The 13,858-nt window shown below is 35.6% G+C and overlaps 1 protein-coding gene across 1 annotated transcript in view; it reads right to left on the reverse strand.

Annotated features, from left to right (window-relative positions):
- SLC9C2 (solute carrier family 9 member C2 (putative)) overlaps positions 1-13,858 on the reverse strand; it is a 98,515-nt gene that overhangs the window by 37,319 nt on the left and 47,338 nt on the right. The window contains exons 10-12 of the mRNA XM_026001276.2: positions 13,687-13,768; positions 10,396-10,562; positions 9,707-9,805 (exon numbers count right to left, since the gene is read on the reverse strand). Of these exons, the coding sequence (XP_025857061.1) occupies positions 9,707-9,805; positions 10,396-10,562; positions 13,687-13,768 (348 nt within the window). The remainder of the gene's footprint in view (positions 1-9,706; positions 9,806-10,395; positions 10,563-13,686; positions 13,769-13,858) is intronic.

The raw sequence follows: 13,858 nt of genomic DNA on the forward strand, positions 1-13,858 counted from the left end.
TTTGGGTGCTGAGTTTTTAAAGTTCTTTATATATCTTGGATACTAACCCTTTATCAGAAGTGTCATTTGCAAATATCTTCTTCCATTCCATAGGTTGTCATTATAATTTTGATTAGTCTCTCTCTGATGATTAGTTGAGTACCTTAACATGTGCCTGTTGGCCATTTGTATTTGTCTTTTTTGGAACAATGTCTATTCAGGTCCTTTGCTTATTTTTAATCAGATTATTTGTGTTTTTTTTCTATTGAGTCATATGAGTTTCTTATATTTTTTGTATATTAACCTGTTATCTGACATATGATTTGCGAATAATTTCTTCCATTCTATAGGTTGCCTTATCATTTTGTTGAGAGTTTATTTTACTATCCAGAAGGTTTTTTAGTTGCAGTTGCTTCTGTTGTGTCTTGGGTAACATCTTAAAAAATTGGTTGTCAAGACCAATGTCAAGAAGCTTTTTCTCTATGTTTCTTCTAAGAGTTTTATGGTTTCTGTCTTATATCTAAATCTTTAATCCATTTAGAGTTAATTTTGTAGGTGGTATGACAGAGGTCCAATTTCATTCTTTTGCATGTAAATACTCAGTTTTCTCACCATTTATCAAAAACACTTTTTCTCATTGGTATTCTTCACTTTCTTGTCAAATATTAGTTGACCATACATGCGTGGGTTTATTTTAGGGGGTCTCAATTCTGTTCTGTTGGTCTATGTGTCTGGTTTTATGCCAGTACTATTTTTGATTACTCTAGCTATGTAGCATAGTTTGAAATCAGGAAGTGTGATGCCTCCAGCTTTGTTCTTTCTCAAAATTGCTTTGACTATTCAGATTCTCTTGTGGTTTCTTTTTTTTAAGATTTTCTTTATTTGTTCATGAGAGATACACAGAGAGAGGCAGAGACATAGGCAGAAGGAGAAGGAGGCTCCCTGCAGGGAACCTGATGCAGAACTCGATCCAGGACCCTGGGATCATGACCTGAGCCAAAGGCAGATGCTCAACCATTGAGCCATCCAGGTGTCCCTCTTTTGTGGTTTCATATACATTTTTAATTGTTTATTTTTGTGAAAAATGCCATTGGTGTTTTGGTGAAGATTGCATTGAATCTATAATGGCTTTAGGTAATAAGGGTTTCAGGAGTAGAATTTAGTAATTCATCACTTACATATAACACCTAGTGCTCATCCCAACAAGTGTCCTCCTTGATGCCCATCACTCATTTACCCCATCCCCTTCATCCACCTCCCCTCCAACAACCCTGTTTGTTCTCTATAGTTAAGAGTCTTTTATGGTGGCCTCCCTCTCTATTTTTATCTTTATCTTATTTTTCCTTCCCTTCCCCCATGTTTATCTGTTTCATTTCTTAAATTTGACCTATGAGTGAAATCATATTTGTCTTTCTCTGACTTATTTTGCTAAGCATAATACACTATAGTTCCAGTCACATTGTTCCAAATGGCAAGATTTCATTCTTTTTGATGGCTGAGTGATATTCCATTATATATAGATACCTATATATATAATGGAATATGTATATACCACATCTTCTTTATCTATTCATTGGTAGTTGGACATCTGGGCTCTTTCCATAATTTGGCTATTGTGAACATTGCTGCTATAAACATTGGGTACAGGTGCCCCTCCAAACTAGCATTTCTGTATGCTTTGGATAAATACCTGGTAGTGCAATTGTTGGATCATAGGGTAGTTCTATTTTTAACTTTTTGAGGAACTTCCATACTGTTTCCCAGAGTGGCTGTGCCAGTTTACATTCCCACCAACAATGTAAGAGTGTTCCCCTTCCTCCACATCCTTGCCAAATCTATTGTTTCCTTAGCTGCTAATTTTAACCATTCTGAGGGGTGTGAGGCTGTATCACATTGTGGTTTCAATTTGTATTTCCCTGATGATGAGTGATGTTGAGCATTTTTCATGTATCTGTTAGCCATTTGTATGTCTTCTTTGGGAAAATGTCTGTTCATGTCTTCTACACATTTCTTAACTGGACATTTCTTTTTTGGGCATTGATTTTGATGAGTTCTTTATGCATTTTGGATACTAATCCTTTATCAGATATGACATTTGCAAATATCTTCTCCCATTCCATTGCCTTTTAGTTTTGCTGACTGTTTCCTTCACTGTGCAAAAGCTTTTTATCTTTATGAATTGTTCATTGCCTTTGTTTCTCTTGCCTCTGGTGATGTGTCTAGTAAGAAGTTGCTATGGTCAAAGTCAAGAGGTTGCTGCTTGTGTTCTCCTCTAGGATCTTGATGGATTCCTGTCTCACATTTAGGTCTTTCATTCATTTTGAAGTTATTTTTGTTTATGGCGTAAGAAAGTGGTCCAGTTTCATTCTTTTACATGCTGCTGTCCAGGTTTCCCAACACCATTTGTTGGAGAGACTGTCTTTTTCCCCATCAGATATTCTTCCCCACTTTGTCAAAGATTAATTGACCATATAGTTGTGGGTCCCTTTCTGGGTTCTCTATTTTGTTCCATTGATTTATGTGTCTGTTTTGGTGCCAGTACCATACTCTCTTGATGATTACAGCTTTGTAATACAGTTTGAAGTCTGGGATTGTTATGCTTTCCACTTTGCTTTGCTTTTTCAACATTACTTTGGCTACTTGGGGTCTTTTGTGGTTCCATACAAATTTTAGGATTGTTTGTTCTAGCTCTGTGAAAAATGTTGGTGCTATTTTTACCAGGATTGCATTGAATGTGTAGATTGCTTTGGGTAGCATGGACATTTTAACAATGTTTGTTCTTCCAATCCATGAGCATGATATGATTTCCCATTTTTTGTGTCCTCCTGAATTTCTTTCCTAAGTATTCCATAATTTTCAGAGTACAGATCTTTTCCCTCTTTAGTTAGGTTTATTCCTAAGTATCTTATGGGTTTTGGTGCAATTCTAAATGGGATGCATTCCTTGATCTCTCTTTCTTCTTTTTCCTAATTTCTTGATGTGTAGAGTTAGGTTATTTCAGATCTTCTTTTTCTTAATATAAGCATTTATCATAAATGCTTATATTTAGCATTTAGCAATTTAGCATAAATTTCCCTCTTAGAACTATTTTTGCAGCATCCTATAAGTTTTAATATGTTGTGTTTTCATTTTAATTTGTCTTAAGATATTTTCTGATTTCCCTTTTGATTTCTTCCTTGACTCATTGGTTGTTTAGGAGTGTGTTGTCTAATTTCCATGTATTTGTGAATTTTTCAGTTTGTTATTGATTTCTAGTTTTATACCATTTATACCATTCTATGCCATTGATTTCTAGTTTTATACCATCTTTACAATGATATAAAGGAAAGACACTTGATATAATTTCAATCTTATTAGATTTGGTAAGACTTGTTTTGTGACTCAACATATAATCTATCCTGGAGAATGTCCCATGTAAATTTAGGAAGAAAATGCATTTTGGTGTGTTGAATGGAATATTCTGAATGTTTCTTAGTGTATTTGATCTATAAGTGTTATTAAGATCCACTGTCTCCTTGTTAATGTTCTGTTTGTATTATCTATTTGATATTGAAAATGGTATATTGAAGTCCCTTACTATGATTTTCATTGCTATTTATTTCTCCTTTCAATTCTGTTAATATTTGTTTTAAAAATTTAGGTGCTCCAGTGCTAGGCATGTATATTTACAGATGTTATTGGCACCTCTACCACTATATAGTGGCTTTCTTTTTCTCTTGTGACTAATTTTGCCTTTAAGTCTATTTTAACTGACAAAAGTATAGGCACTCTTGCTCTCTTTTGGTTAATATTTGCATGGAATCTTTTCCCAATCCTTCACTTTCAAGCCTTATGTGTGTCCTTAAATCTTAAGTGAGTCTCTTGTAGCAGTATATTGTTGGATTTGGGTTTTTACATCCATTCATCCATTCTGTCTTTTGATTGGAGAATTTAGGCATTCACATTTAAAGTCCTTATTGATAGAAAAGACTTATAACTGCCATTCTGTTCATTGTTTTATGACTGTTTCTTTAGTTCCTTTGTTCCCTTTTTTCTCTCTCACTCCTTTGTGATTTATTTTTTGTAGTGTATATTCTAATTCCTTTCCTTTTATCTTTCATATATCTACTATGTGTTCTTTCTTTGTTATTACCAATGAGGCTTCTATAAAACATCTTATAAATATAAGTAGACTGTATTCTTGTGTCAACCCCCAATAAAATTTAGGAGAAAAAAATAACACCTTTTAGGGGCCACTAATATTGAAAGTTAAAGTAACCTCCTAAGACTACTGCCTAAACTTTCTTCCTCAATGCTGACCATGCTACTCTTGCTTATCTATTGTTTCTAAATGTTGTTTCCAACCTCCACTAAAGTTAGCACATTTTCTCAAGTTTTACAATTGTAGAGATAATAGTCACTACAGGAAAATGGGATTCATACCGCTTATTTCTTGAGGTAATAGTCATCTATTCACCAACTCCTTTTCCAAGAAATAGGAAAATGATCCATGTATAATATATGGGAAGATAAGGCATGTGAACTCTGAAGCTGCCTTCTAAAGGGTAGAAGGGCAATGAACAGGCTATCCTTACTCTGATGGCCACTGAGGCACGTGATAGATTATCTCCACTTTGTAGGCTTTCCTGATAGCCCTGGAAAGATACTCACTATGAGAGAAGGTATGTCCCAGAATTCAGTTCTGAGGCATATATATAAATATTACACAATTAATATATAATTATTGCACATATATAGAATTACAATTCCAGCCCTGCCCATCCAGAAATAAGTTTGGCTCAAGAAAATTATGATTTACTAATATTATGGGGCTTAAAAAAATTTTTTTTATTGGTGTTCAATTTGCCAACATATAGAATAACACCCAGTGCTCATCCCATCAAGTGCCCCTCAGTGCCTGTCACCCAGTCATCCCCACCCCCCGCCCACCTCCCTTTCTACCACCCCTTGTTCGTTTCCCAGAGTTAGGAGTCTCTCATGTTCTGTCTCCCTTTCTGATATTTCCCACTCATTTTTTTCTCCTTTCCCCTTTATTCCCTTTCACTATCTTTTTATATTCCTTATGGGGTTTTTTAAATTGAATTTGTTTATTCAATGTATCCTTGATTCCAAGCCCCATGCTAAGGCATGGAGGATATAATCTAAGGCTTTAAGGAGTTTGTAGCCTAGTAGAAGACAAGGAAAAATAGACACATAGAACTGTAAAACAGGGTAGGAAGTATGAAAGGATAAAAGTAACCACAAGACACTAATTAAACTTGGTGTGGGGCAGGGTCAGAGAAAATATCCTGAAAGAAATGATACCTCAGTTGAGTCTTAAAAAATGAGCATAATTATCCAGATGAAGAATGGGGGTGGGGGTGAAGAGTGGGAAAGGAAGTGAGCAGAGAGGGGCATCAGAAATGCATGCATAGAGATGAGAAATAGCATGCTGAGCGCAGTAAAGGACAAGTTGTGGGGCAGAGAATGGTGATAGAATCAGTTAGAGAGACAGGTAGGGGCCGGATTATAAAAGACCTTGTGCTTATATATAGACTTGATTTCATAGGTAAACTCTTCCTGGAAGGTAATAAGTTAATCCTGTGAGATACTACTTGAATCTCCCCCTACCAAAATATGCTATATGAGAAAGTGGAGGAGGGAAAGTTTGCATTCAATATTCCCTCTTAGAGAGTCTCAATGCATATCAGCAGGTTAGAAATTGAGATAGTCTACAAGAAGGAGTTCCATAAGAAACCAGTTTAACTTTGTTTAAACTAGCATTTCCCAAACAAATTTGAGCATGGAAACTTTTTTTGTTATGCAGTCCCTATTAACATTCTGTGTAGCAAATACTCTTTAGAACTCACTTTGGAAAATGCTGTAGGACCTGAGGAGCCATTTGAAGCTGGAAGATAGTATAGTCCTATTTGTCTTTTAGGTAAGTCACTGTGATTTGATCATGGAAATATTGAAAATAGGGAGAGACTAGTTGAAGGTTATTATTTAGGCAAGAGGTTATAATGTCCTAAATTAATAGACACAAGAATGGAAAGGGGTATATTTGACAAATATTTAGAAGGTAAGCTTGAGAGAGCTTGGGAAAGGAGGGAAAAAGAGGATTGACCCAAGCGATCACATGGGTAATGAGTCCACTCATTGAGACCAAGAATGCAAGAGCAGGTTTGAGTGCTCCCAGCCAAGACCAATGACAGAATCATCCAGATTGCCAACCCATAGAACTGTGAGAAATAATAAGCCATTGTTTTAAGCCAGTACGTTTTGGGCTGATTTGATATATAGCAAAAGCTGACCAAAACAGAAATCAGTACCAACTGTGCAGAGCCTCTATAACAAAGGGGTAAAACATGTGACATTAGCTCTAGGAGTTGGGGGTGAATAGAGACTGGGAGAGCAGTGCAAAAACTGGTATGAGGGCAGGAGAGAGGCAGTTGTGCTATAAAGAGGCACCACAATGGGCAATACAGTCACCCGAGGCCATTTGGAAGATGGAAAATGTGCCCAATGATCTTATGAATCTGGCTGCTAAGAATATTTCTAGATTTCTAATTCTAATAATTCTAGAAATATTAAAACTATCAACTGTCTGAGCTACTTATAAAAGTATGGGAAGAGGGATAAACCAAAGGGAACCAGTTAACTCTGCAGCAGAAATTAGAGTCCATGATTTGTCAGGTTGCAAACTAAACTCATTTCTCATCTGCAGTCTCTCCAGCTGGCAAAAGACCTAAAAACAAAGATCAAATCCAGAATGCTGACAGTAAAATATAGCCTCAGGTTCAAGGTCAAGTTAAGGGTGTGCCTGAAGACCCTTTGTTAAGACCACTGAAAGATTAAATCTGATATTCAGTCTATCTTCTCAAGCCGACTAAAGTCTTTCTCAGACCCATGTTCTGAAAAGGAATTATGGAGTGGACTATAATCAGATTGATTGAAAATACACAAGTTTTTAAGGAAGTTGTACCAGGTTAGACTAAAAAAGATAGAAACCATTCTAAATGAATAGAAACATCACAAGTTTCTACCAACAGAAATCAGGCTGACAAAGCCAGTCAGCTACAAATATAGATCGTTTCCTATGGAAATGTAAAGAATAAGGTGCACTAGTGCATATTCCCAGCTGAATTTCAGAATTGCCATGGACCAGTGATTAATCAGAACTTCCTGTTCTTCCCCTTCTTGAACAGAAGTGGCTGTTGATTGGCACTAAATGTTGGGGAGTGAGGTGGGGAACAGATAACTTTTTTCTTAGTTCGTAGCTCTCTCCAGCTCAAGAGAAATCATACTTAAGGAGATGCAATCGAGGAGCATCAGCATACCTAGACCAAATGCAGATCATGAGATACTGGACTTTGAGTACCATGATACCATAATAGAATGAAGCTTGGTATGTGTGTGTGGTGGTGGGGTCTTAGAAAAGGATTGAGTGTATTTTGTTAATAGGAAGGATATAAATATTTGTGACCAGCAAGCACATTGTGATACCAATAAATAAGGTTATGTCCTAAATTTTTTTCTTTCCTTTTCTTCTTTTTTTCTTTTTCTTGTGTCTATATGAGAAGATGGATGTTAGCTAAAGCCACAATGGTAATCATTTCACAATATATGTAAATCAAATTGTGACACTGTATGCATTAAACTTATACAGTAATGTATATCAATTATTACTCAATAAAACTGGGTGGGGGAAAGCATGTAAGAAAAAACAAACAAAAATATGGCCACAAATTCTTTGCAACTCTTATCATTGAGAGGTTGAGTCTATTGCCCCAACCCTTGATTTAACATGGCCTTATTCACAAGTCTAGTAGTAGGGTACTGACTCTTGGATATATGCCTCAGTTTATTTTTATGTGGCCTCTCATTCTTCAGAGGCAGGCCAGTCTCCTCACATGGTGGTATTCAAAATAGAAGAAGAAGCTGTAAATCTTTTCAAAGCATAGGTTCAAGAACATTCCCAAAGTTACTTCTGAAACATTTTATTGGGCAAAATAAGACACCAGAACAGCCCAAATTCAATGAGATGGGGGTAGTAGGGAGGGCTAGAAGTACCACCTCTTAATAGGAAGCTCTTCAAAAAATCTGTGGCCATACTGTACTCCTCTAGATAAGAAACTTTCAAACTCCAAGAACATTTTAAATTAAGTTTACAAATGTTTAAAAGAAGGAAAATATAATATTAATTTTTTTATTAAGAAGAAATATGTTCTTCAACAGAAAAAAAAAAGTAATTTATAGGTTAAAAGAGACTAAAAGGTCTTATCCACTAATTACAGTGTGTGAGCTGTACTGGAATTCAATTTAAAAATATAAACTGTGAGGGGTGCCTGGGTGGCTCAGGTGATAAAGGGTCTGACTCATGATTTTGGCTCAGGATCATGATCTCAGGATCATGAGATGAAGCTCTGTGTTGGGCTCCATGCTCAGTGAGGAGTCTGTAAGAGATTCTCTCTCCCTCACTATCTGCCCCTCTCCCTCTTGCTCATTCTCTCTCCAAAATAAACAAATAAATATTTAAATATGTATATGTAAACTGAAAATACACATTGATCACATTAATGAGACCATCCGAAATTTGATCACTGACTCAATATTTGATGTTATTAGCAATTATTATTAATTTCTGGTACAATATTAATATTTTACTGTTTTTAAAGACTTTAAAATTTAGAGATACATAACAAAGTATTTACAGATGAAATAATATGGTATCTAGGATTCGTTTCAAAATAATATGGAAGGTAGGGTAGTAACTGAGGCTGCAGATGGGACAGGGTTAGTCATGTTAGTTTTTAAGGCTGATGAGTACATAGAGATTCATTACAGCATTATATCTACTTTTGTATATGTTAAAAATTATTCATAATAACAAGCTTTAAAATAAAATTTTTAAAAATGGACTCTGGGCATAATGAATATATGGATATATTTTTGTGTACTTGCAATATTGAATAAAGTGTGTCCTATTAGTATATAACACCAATTTAAAATGTGTAATTTGGTAAGTTAATTAAATTGGATTTTTACCGAGTAATCTTCTTTATTTTTAATATATAAATAATATATATAATATAAAATAATATATAAATGTATTTGTTTAATATAATCTTTATATAAAAACACTTAGATATTAATTTTTAAAAAGATTTTATTTATTCATGAGAGAAACAGAGAGAGAGGCAGAGACACAGGCAGAGAGAGAAGCAGGCTCCCTGCGGGATCCTGATGTGAGACTTGATCCCAGGACCCTAGGAACATGCCCTGTACCAAAGGCAGCACTCACCACTGAGCCACTCAGGCATCCCTTAAATATTAAATATTTTAAGAGAATTTTTGATTCACTAGATTTATATTATTAGATTTTCAAGAGTTAAATGAGCACTTAAGAGAATTTTGTATAAAAGTAACTCAAATACATTAAATTTATAAGTTTCAAACATTTGAAGATGTTTAGTCAAGTACATAAACTGCACCAAATATTATTCAGACCTCCTCAAAAGTGAACTGCTAAAAATATCTAGACTTAGAATAAGATTTGTGACTTGAACATAAAGCCTAAGACCCTTATTGTTATTTTTTAACTTGAATAAAGCAAACAAATGTTAATAACCAATAGGCTGTCCAAAGGTGAAAAATATTTTTCTAGTCACCTGAAACCTTATGTAAGAAATGAGAGCATTGCACAAATTAAAAATAAATAAAATGCAGTTTTATGAATTGTACCAACCATTTGTATTATAGCTACATGCAATCTGGCTTCTTCTATTAAAACTTCTTCGGTTAGGGACTCCTCCTCTATATCATCATGTGAAACATAAGCATCAGACTAAATTTAAAAACATAAGTAGATAAAGTTAAAAATCAGCTAAAATAAATAGGAGCTGTCAAACACTTGACTCAACAAAGATTCCAATAACTCAAATCAGAATTGCTAAAATGAAGGGCTATGTATAACTGAGTCCCTCTTCTTCACATTAAAGAAATGTTGCTTTTTAATTGTGGTAAAGTAACAATTCATTTGGGGAGATCTGCAAGTCAGATTCTCCCCCAAACCTGTCTATGCTTGACTGTTCTCTGAAGCAACCTGTGTTTTCTGCTTTCTATAATAACATGAAGACAAATTGCTCAGCTCCTCAAATGGTCAAAAACAGAAACCATTCGTAGTTACTAAATCAGCCAGTGTATAAAAACACCAATTCTCCTGTATTTGGCAAACAAAGCTAGATAACCAAGACCTTCTCTTTAGAGAGGATTGAAAGAAGTCTTTTCACCAAGATAGCAAAGTTAGTAAGTAAATTCCCCCTCCTCAGTTTTCTGACATTTTATTAGCAGAATCAAGTTTTGTATAATAAACGAAAGCAAAAGAGGCAGAGCGAAGAGAGAAAGAGGACTATTTTTTGCCAAGTATCAACTCACAGGAATTATGTATTCAATCTTTGTTTTTTCTTCTACTAAGGTCCAATTAACATTTGTCAAAATTTTTTCTGTTTTGAATAGCGTTATCGTGTTCTGTATTATCTCCTGAATGTGCTTAATGGCATTTTGCATGGCCATTTGCCTTGGGAGGGAAATAGCACACAAACCTGTGACCAGAAAAAACAAGGGTCTTAGTAGAATACAGTGAAGGTGGCAAGAAAAGGCAAAATCCTACAAGGTGTAATGAAATCTACTGCTGTAGTGAATCACCTACACAGCTAAACTGTAGTGATTAGAGCAAGAACAAACTGGTCCAAAATTTTCCAGAAAATTACCCAACTAGCTGCTTCTTCTGACCGTATAGCTCAACTTTATCTGACTCAACTGCTAAGGGATGCTTTGTTAGTTTCCTTTCATTCCCATTAACAAGAGATGTGACTTACTACCTCAGGGTCCCCAATCAGTATTTCTCAAAGTATAAGAGACTATGTGTGTTTTCTACAGGTAGGAAGACTGTCTATTAAACTATGCAAATTCCTTGGCTCTGCCTCATACTTAGAGAATCAGATTGACTTTGGAATTTTCATTTTAACAAGCTCTCCAAATGACTTTTATACAAAATTTTTAAAATTTAAAAAATTTAAATTTAAAGCTCACTGCGATAGAGATCCCTCAATTTAGTACATCTGTTTTCTGGCCAGCAAATCTACATGTCCCAAAACTTGTAGCCGTTTGTATCTTCCTGAGGTATGAATTTGAAGTTATTGCTATGAGGTTCACTCACCAAAAAGAATTTAATTAGTGAATGAACTTAGTCTGCTCATTTGGAATTCCATCTCAATAAAATTGTCCTCTTTTCATAATTGCACATGAAAGGTCTCATAAAGAGTTAAAATGAGTTCTAAATGTTTAGTTTAACTTTACTGCATTCTCTATGGGACACTGTGTACAATGACGGTATTTGAAATTTTCAGGTCCAGAGGCATATCCCTCTTGATACACTGTGGTCCAGAACAAAGATGCATTTTACTGTAGGCTGAAGTTAGACGTTGTCAGCTTTAGATTCAAAATTCCCGTGGCTAAGACCACACAAGAAGAAATTTTTCTCATTTGCGTAATTACATTGTACCCATATGGTGGAGAAACAGCCACTTTCCGGTTGCTCTCTAGGGAAACATGAGTATATGTGAACCACTTGGTGTCACCAATACCTTTGATTGAACTCCCTGTGTTTAAGATGATCCTGGAAGAGTATGAGGAGGGTATTAAATGTGTGCCACACAGTATTTCTAGAAAGGATGAGTACGGATTCTAAGAGGAGAAAGACTTTATCATTTACTTTTATTTTATAATGAAAATTTTGAGGTTTAGTTACTACAATAAAAAATCCTGGGTAGCTCAGGTGGTTAAGCATCCAATTCTTGATTTTTAGTTCAGGTCATGATCTTGGGGTGTGTGGAGCCTGCTTGGGATTCTCTCCTTCTCTCCCTCTCTGTCTACCTCTCCCCACTCCTCAAAACAAAAAAAAAAAATTTTTTTTAATTTTTAAAGGAAGAAACAGAGAAGAAAAAAATATATTACCATGATAGTAAAACCCCTGGTTGATCTTGCCTTTGATTGTCAGAATAAGAAGAATCATAAGAAAAGAAGTGGAAGAAATCCAGATGTTATATCCTAAGCAAAGAGAATGAAGTGGATCTGGATACCTGGGAGTCTAAGGAAATTGGTGGGAAGGGAGATGTGAGAAAGCTTTCAAAGATCAAATTAACTTCATTTATTCTCCAGCGTAGGCTTTCACTGACCAAGCATACCTTTCTACTAAGAACAAGAACAAATCCATAACTAGGGGGAAAGGAGAGCTACCAAAAATCTGTCCCATTTACTAGCCCAGTAACAGGAAGTTCTGCTATAGCGCTGGTGGGGCGCAGTTTTAGGAATGGGCATGACTATGAAAAGATACAAGCAGAGGGGCATCTGGGTGGCTCAGTGGTTGAGCATCTGCCTTTGGCTCAGGTCGCGATCCCAGGGTCCTGGAATTGATTCCCACATCAGGCTCCCTCCAGGGAGCCTGCTTCTCCCTCTGCCTATGTCTCTGCCTGTCTCTGTGTGTCTCTCATGAATAATTATAAAATCTTAAAAAAAAAAAAAAAGACACAAGCAGAGAGATGATATCTCTCATGGGTAGGAAAGAGTAAATTCACCAGACTATTTCCCTGTTTAGAAGAATTCTCCTTCAATATCCTCCTTCCATTGACCTCTCATTAGTTCCACACATCCCAAGAAATCTTCTAATTACAAGTTTTGTTTATCAAGGAAATTGGTACTTAGAGGTAAGCATCCTGAATAATGATTGCAATAATTTCAAGACATAGAAAAAAATCATCCTCATTATAAATTAATAGATTTTCTCCTTTATCCACATTTTCCTATGAATGCAGCATATGTAAATCTCTGACAATCTGATCAATTCTAGATACTGAAAAAATTATGCACCAGCATAGCTAAAGACCAGGCCATAGGATATTGAGGCCCTATTCTAAGACTGTATAATCTCATCTAGCCCTCTCCTTCCCTGTTGACTGTACTGCCACCAATTATCCTAGATTTCTCTACTGACAATGTGTCTATGTGTGATTTTATCATATTATGCATTTTATTATCAATGGCCTCAAATGTCTTCTGGAAATCGGAAACTGTGGCACAGCCTGCTGACTGTCTCCCAAAATCCATCTTCCCCTTCCTCCTTTACCAACTGAATCCCTAAGTTTTGGCTGAGTACATGGCAAGCCAGATAGGGATTATATTTCATAGCTTCTCTTACCCAGAATTTGTGACAAAATTCTGGCCAATGGAATTAAGTGATAATGATATATACAATTTCTAGTCTGTGCCCTGAAAGGAAGCTCCCTACTTTCCATTGCCACCCATCTCCCCATTTTCCCTCTCTAGTTGGTTGGATTGAAAATGTAGAGGTAGTGAGCTAGCATCTATCCTGCAGACAAGAACACCCCAGGGAGTGGAGAAGAAAGAAAAGAAAAGCAGAGCCATCCCACTCTTTTGGACATTTTGATCAAGGGGAAAAGAAAGTTCTCTATCTTGTTTAACCCACTGTGAATGAGGTTTCTGTAAAACTGGCTGAACCAACATCCCAATTAATACAGCATCTATAAATAATGAATGAATGATTTCATAATCAATTCCATGAACTCCATAAGAAATATCCCCATGACTTCCCAACAATAATCTATTTGCATTATTCTTCCCAGTTAATGAAAGATAGATATACTTTACCTAATGTCCTGGCTGAATGAGCCATCATGTATGAATTTATTCCTATAGTCATTAGTGATATTCCCTGTACATACAATATAAACTAAAAAACAAAACACACAATTAGTTAGAACCAAAAAATGAATAAGTACTCCAAAGGGAATCATTGTTCAACTAACCAACAACAACAAAA

Source organism: Vulpes vulpes, chromosome 13, assembly GCF_048418805.1.
Source record: "Vulpes vulpes isolate BD-2025 chromosome 13, VulVul3, whole genome shotgun sequence".
In the NCBI taxonomy this organism is placed as follows: domain Eukaryota; kingdom Metazoa; phylum Chordata; class Mammalia; order Carnivora; family Canidae; genus Vulpes; species Vulpes vulpes.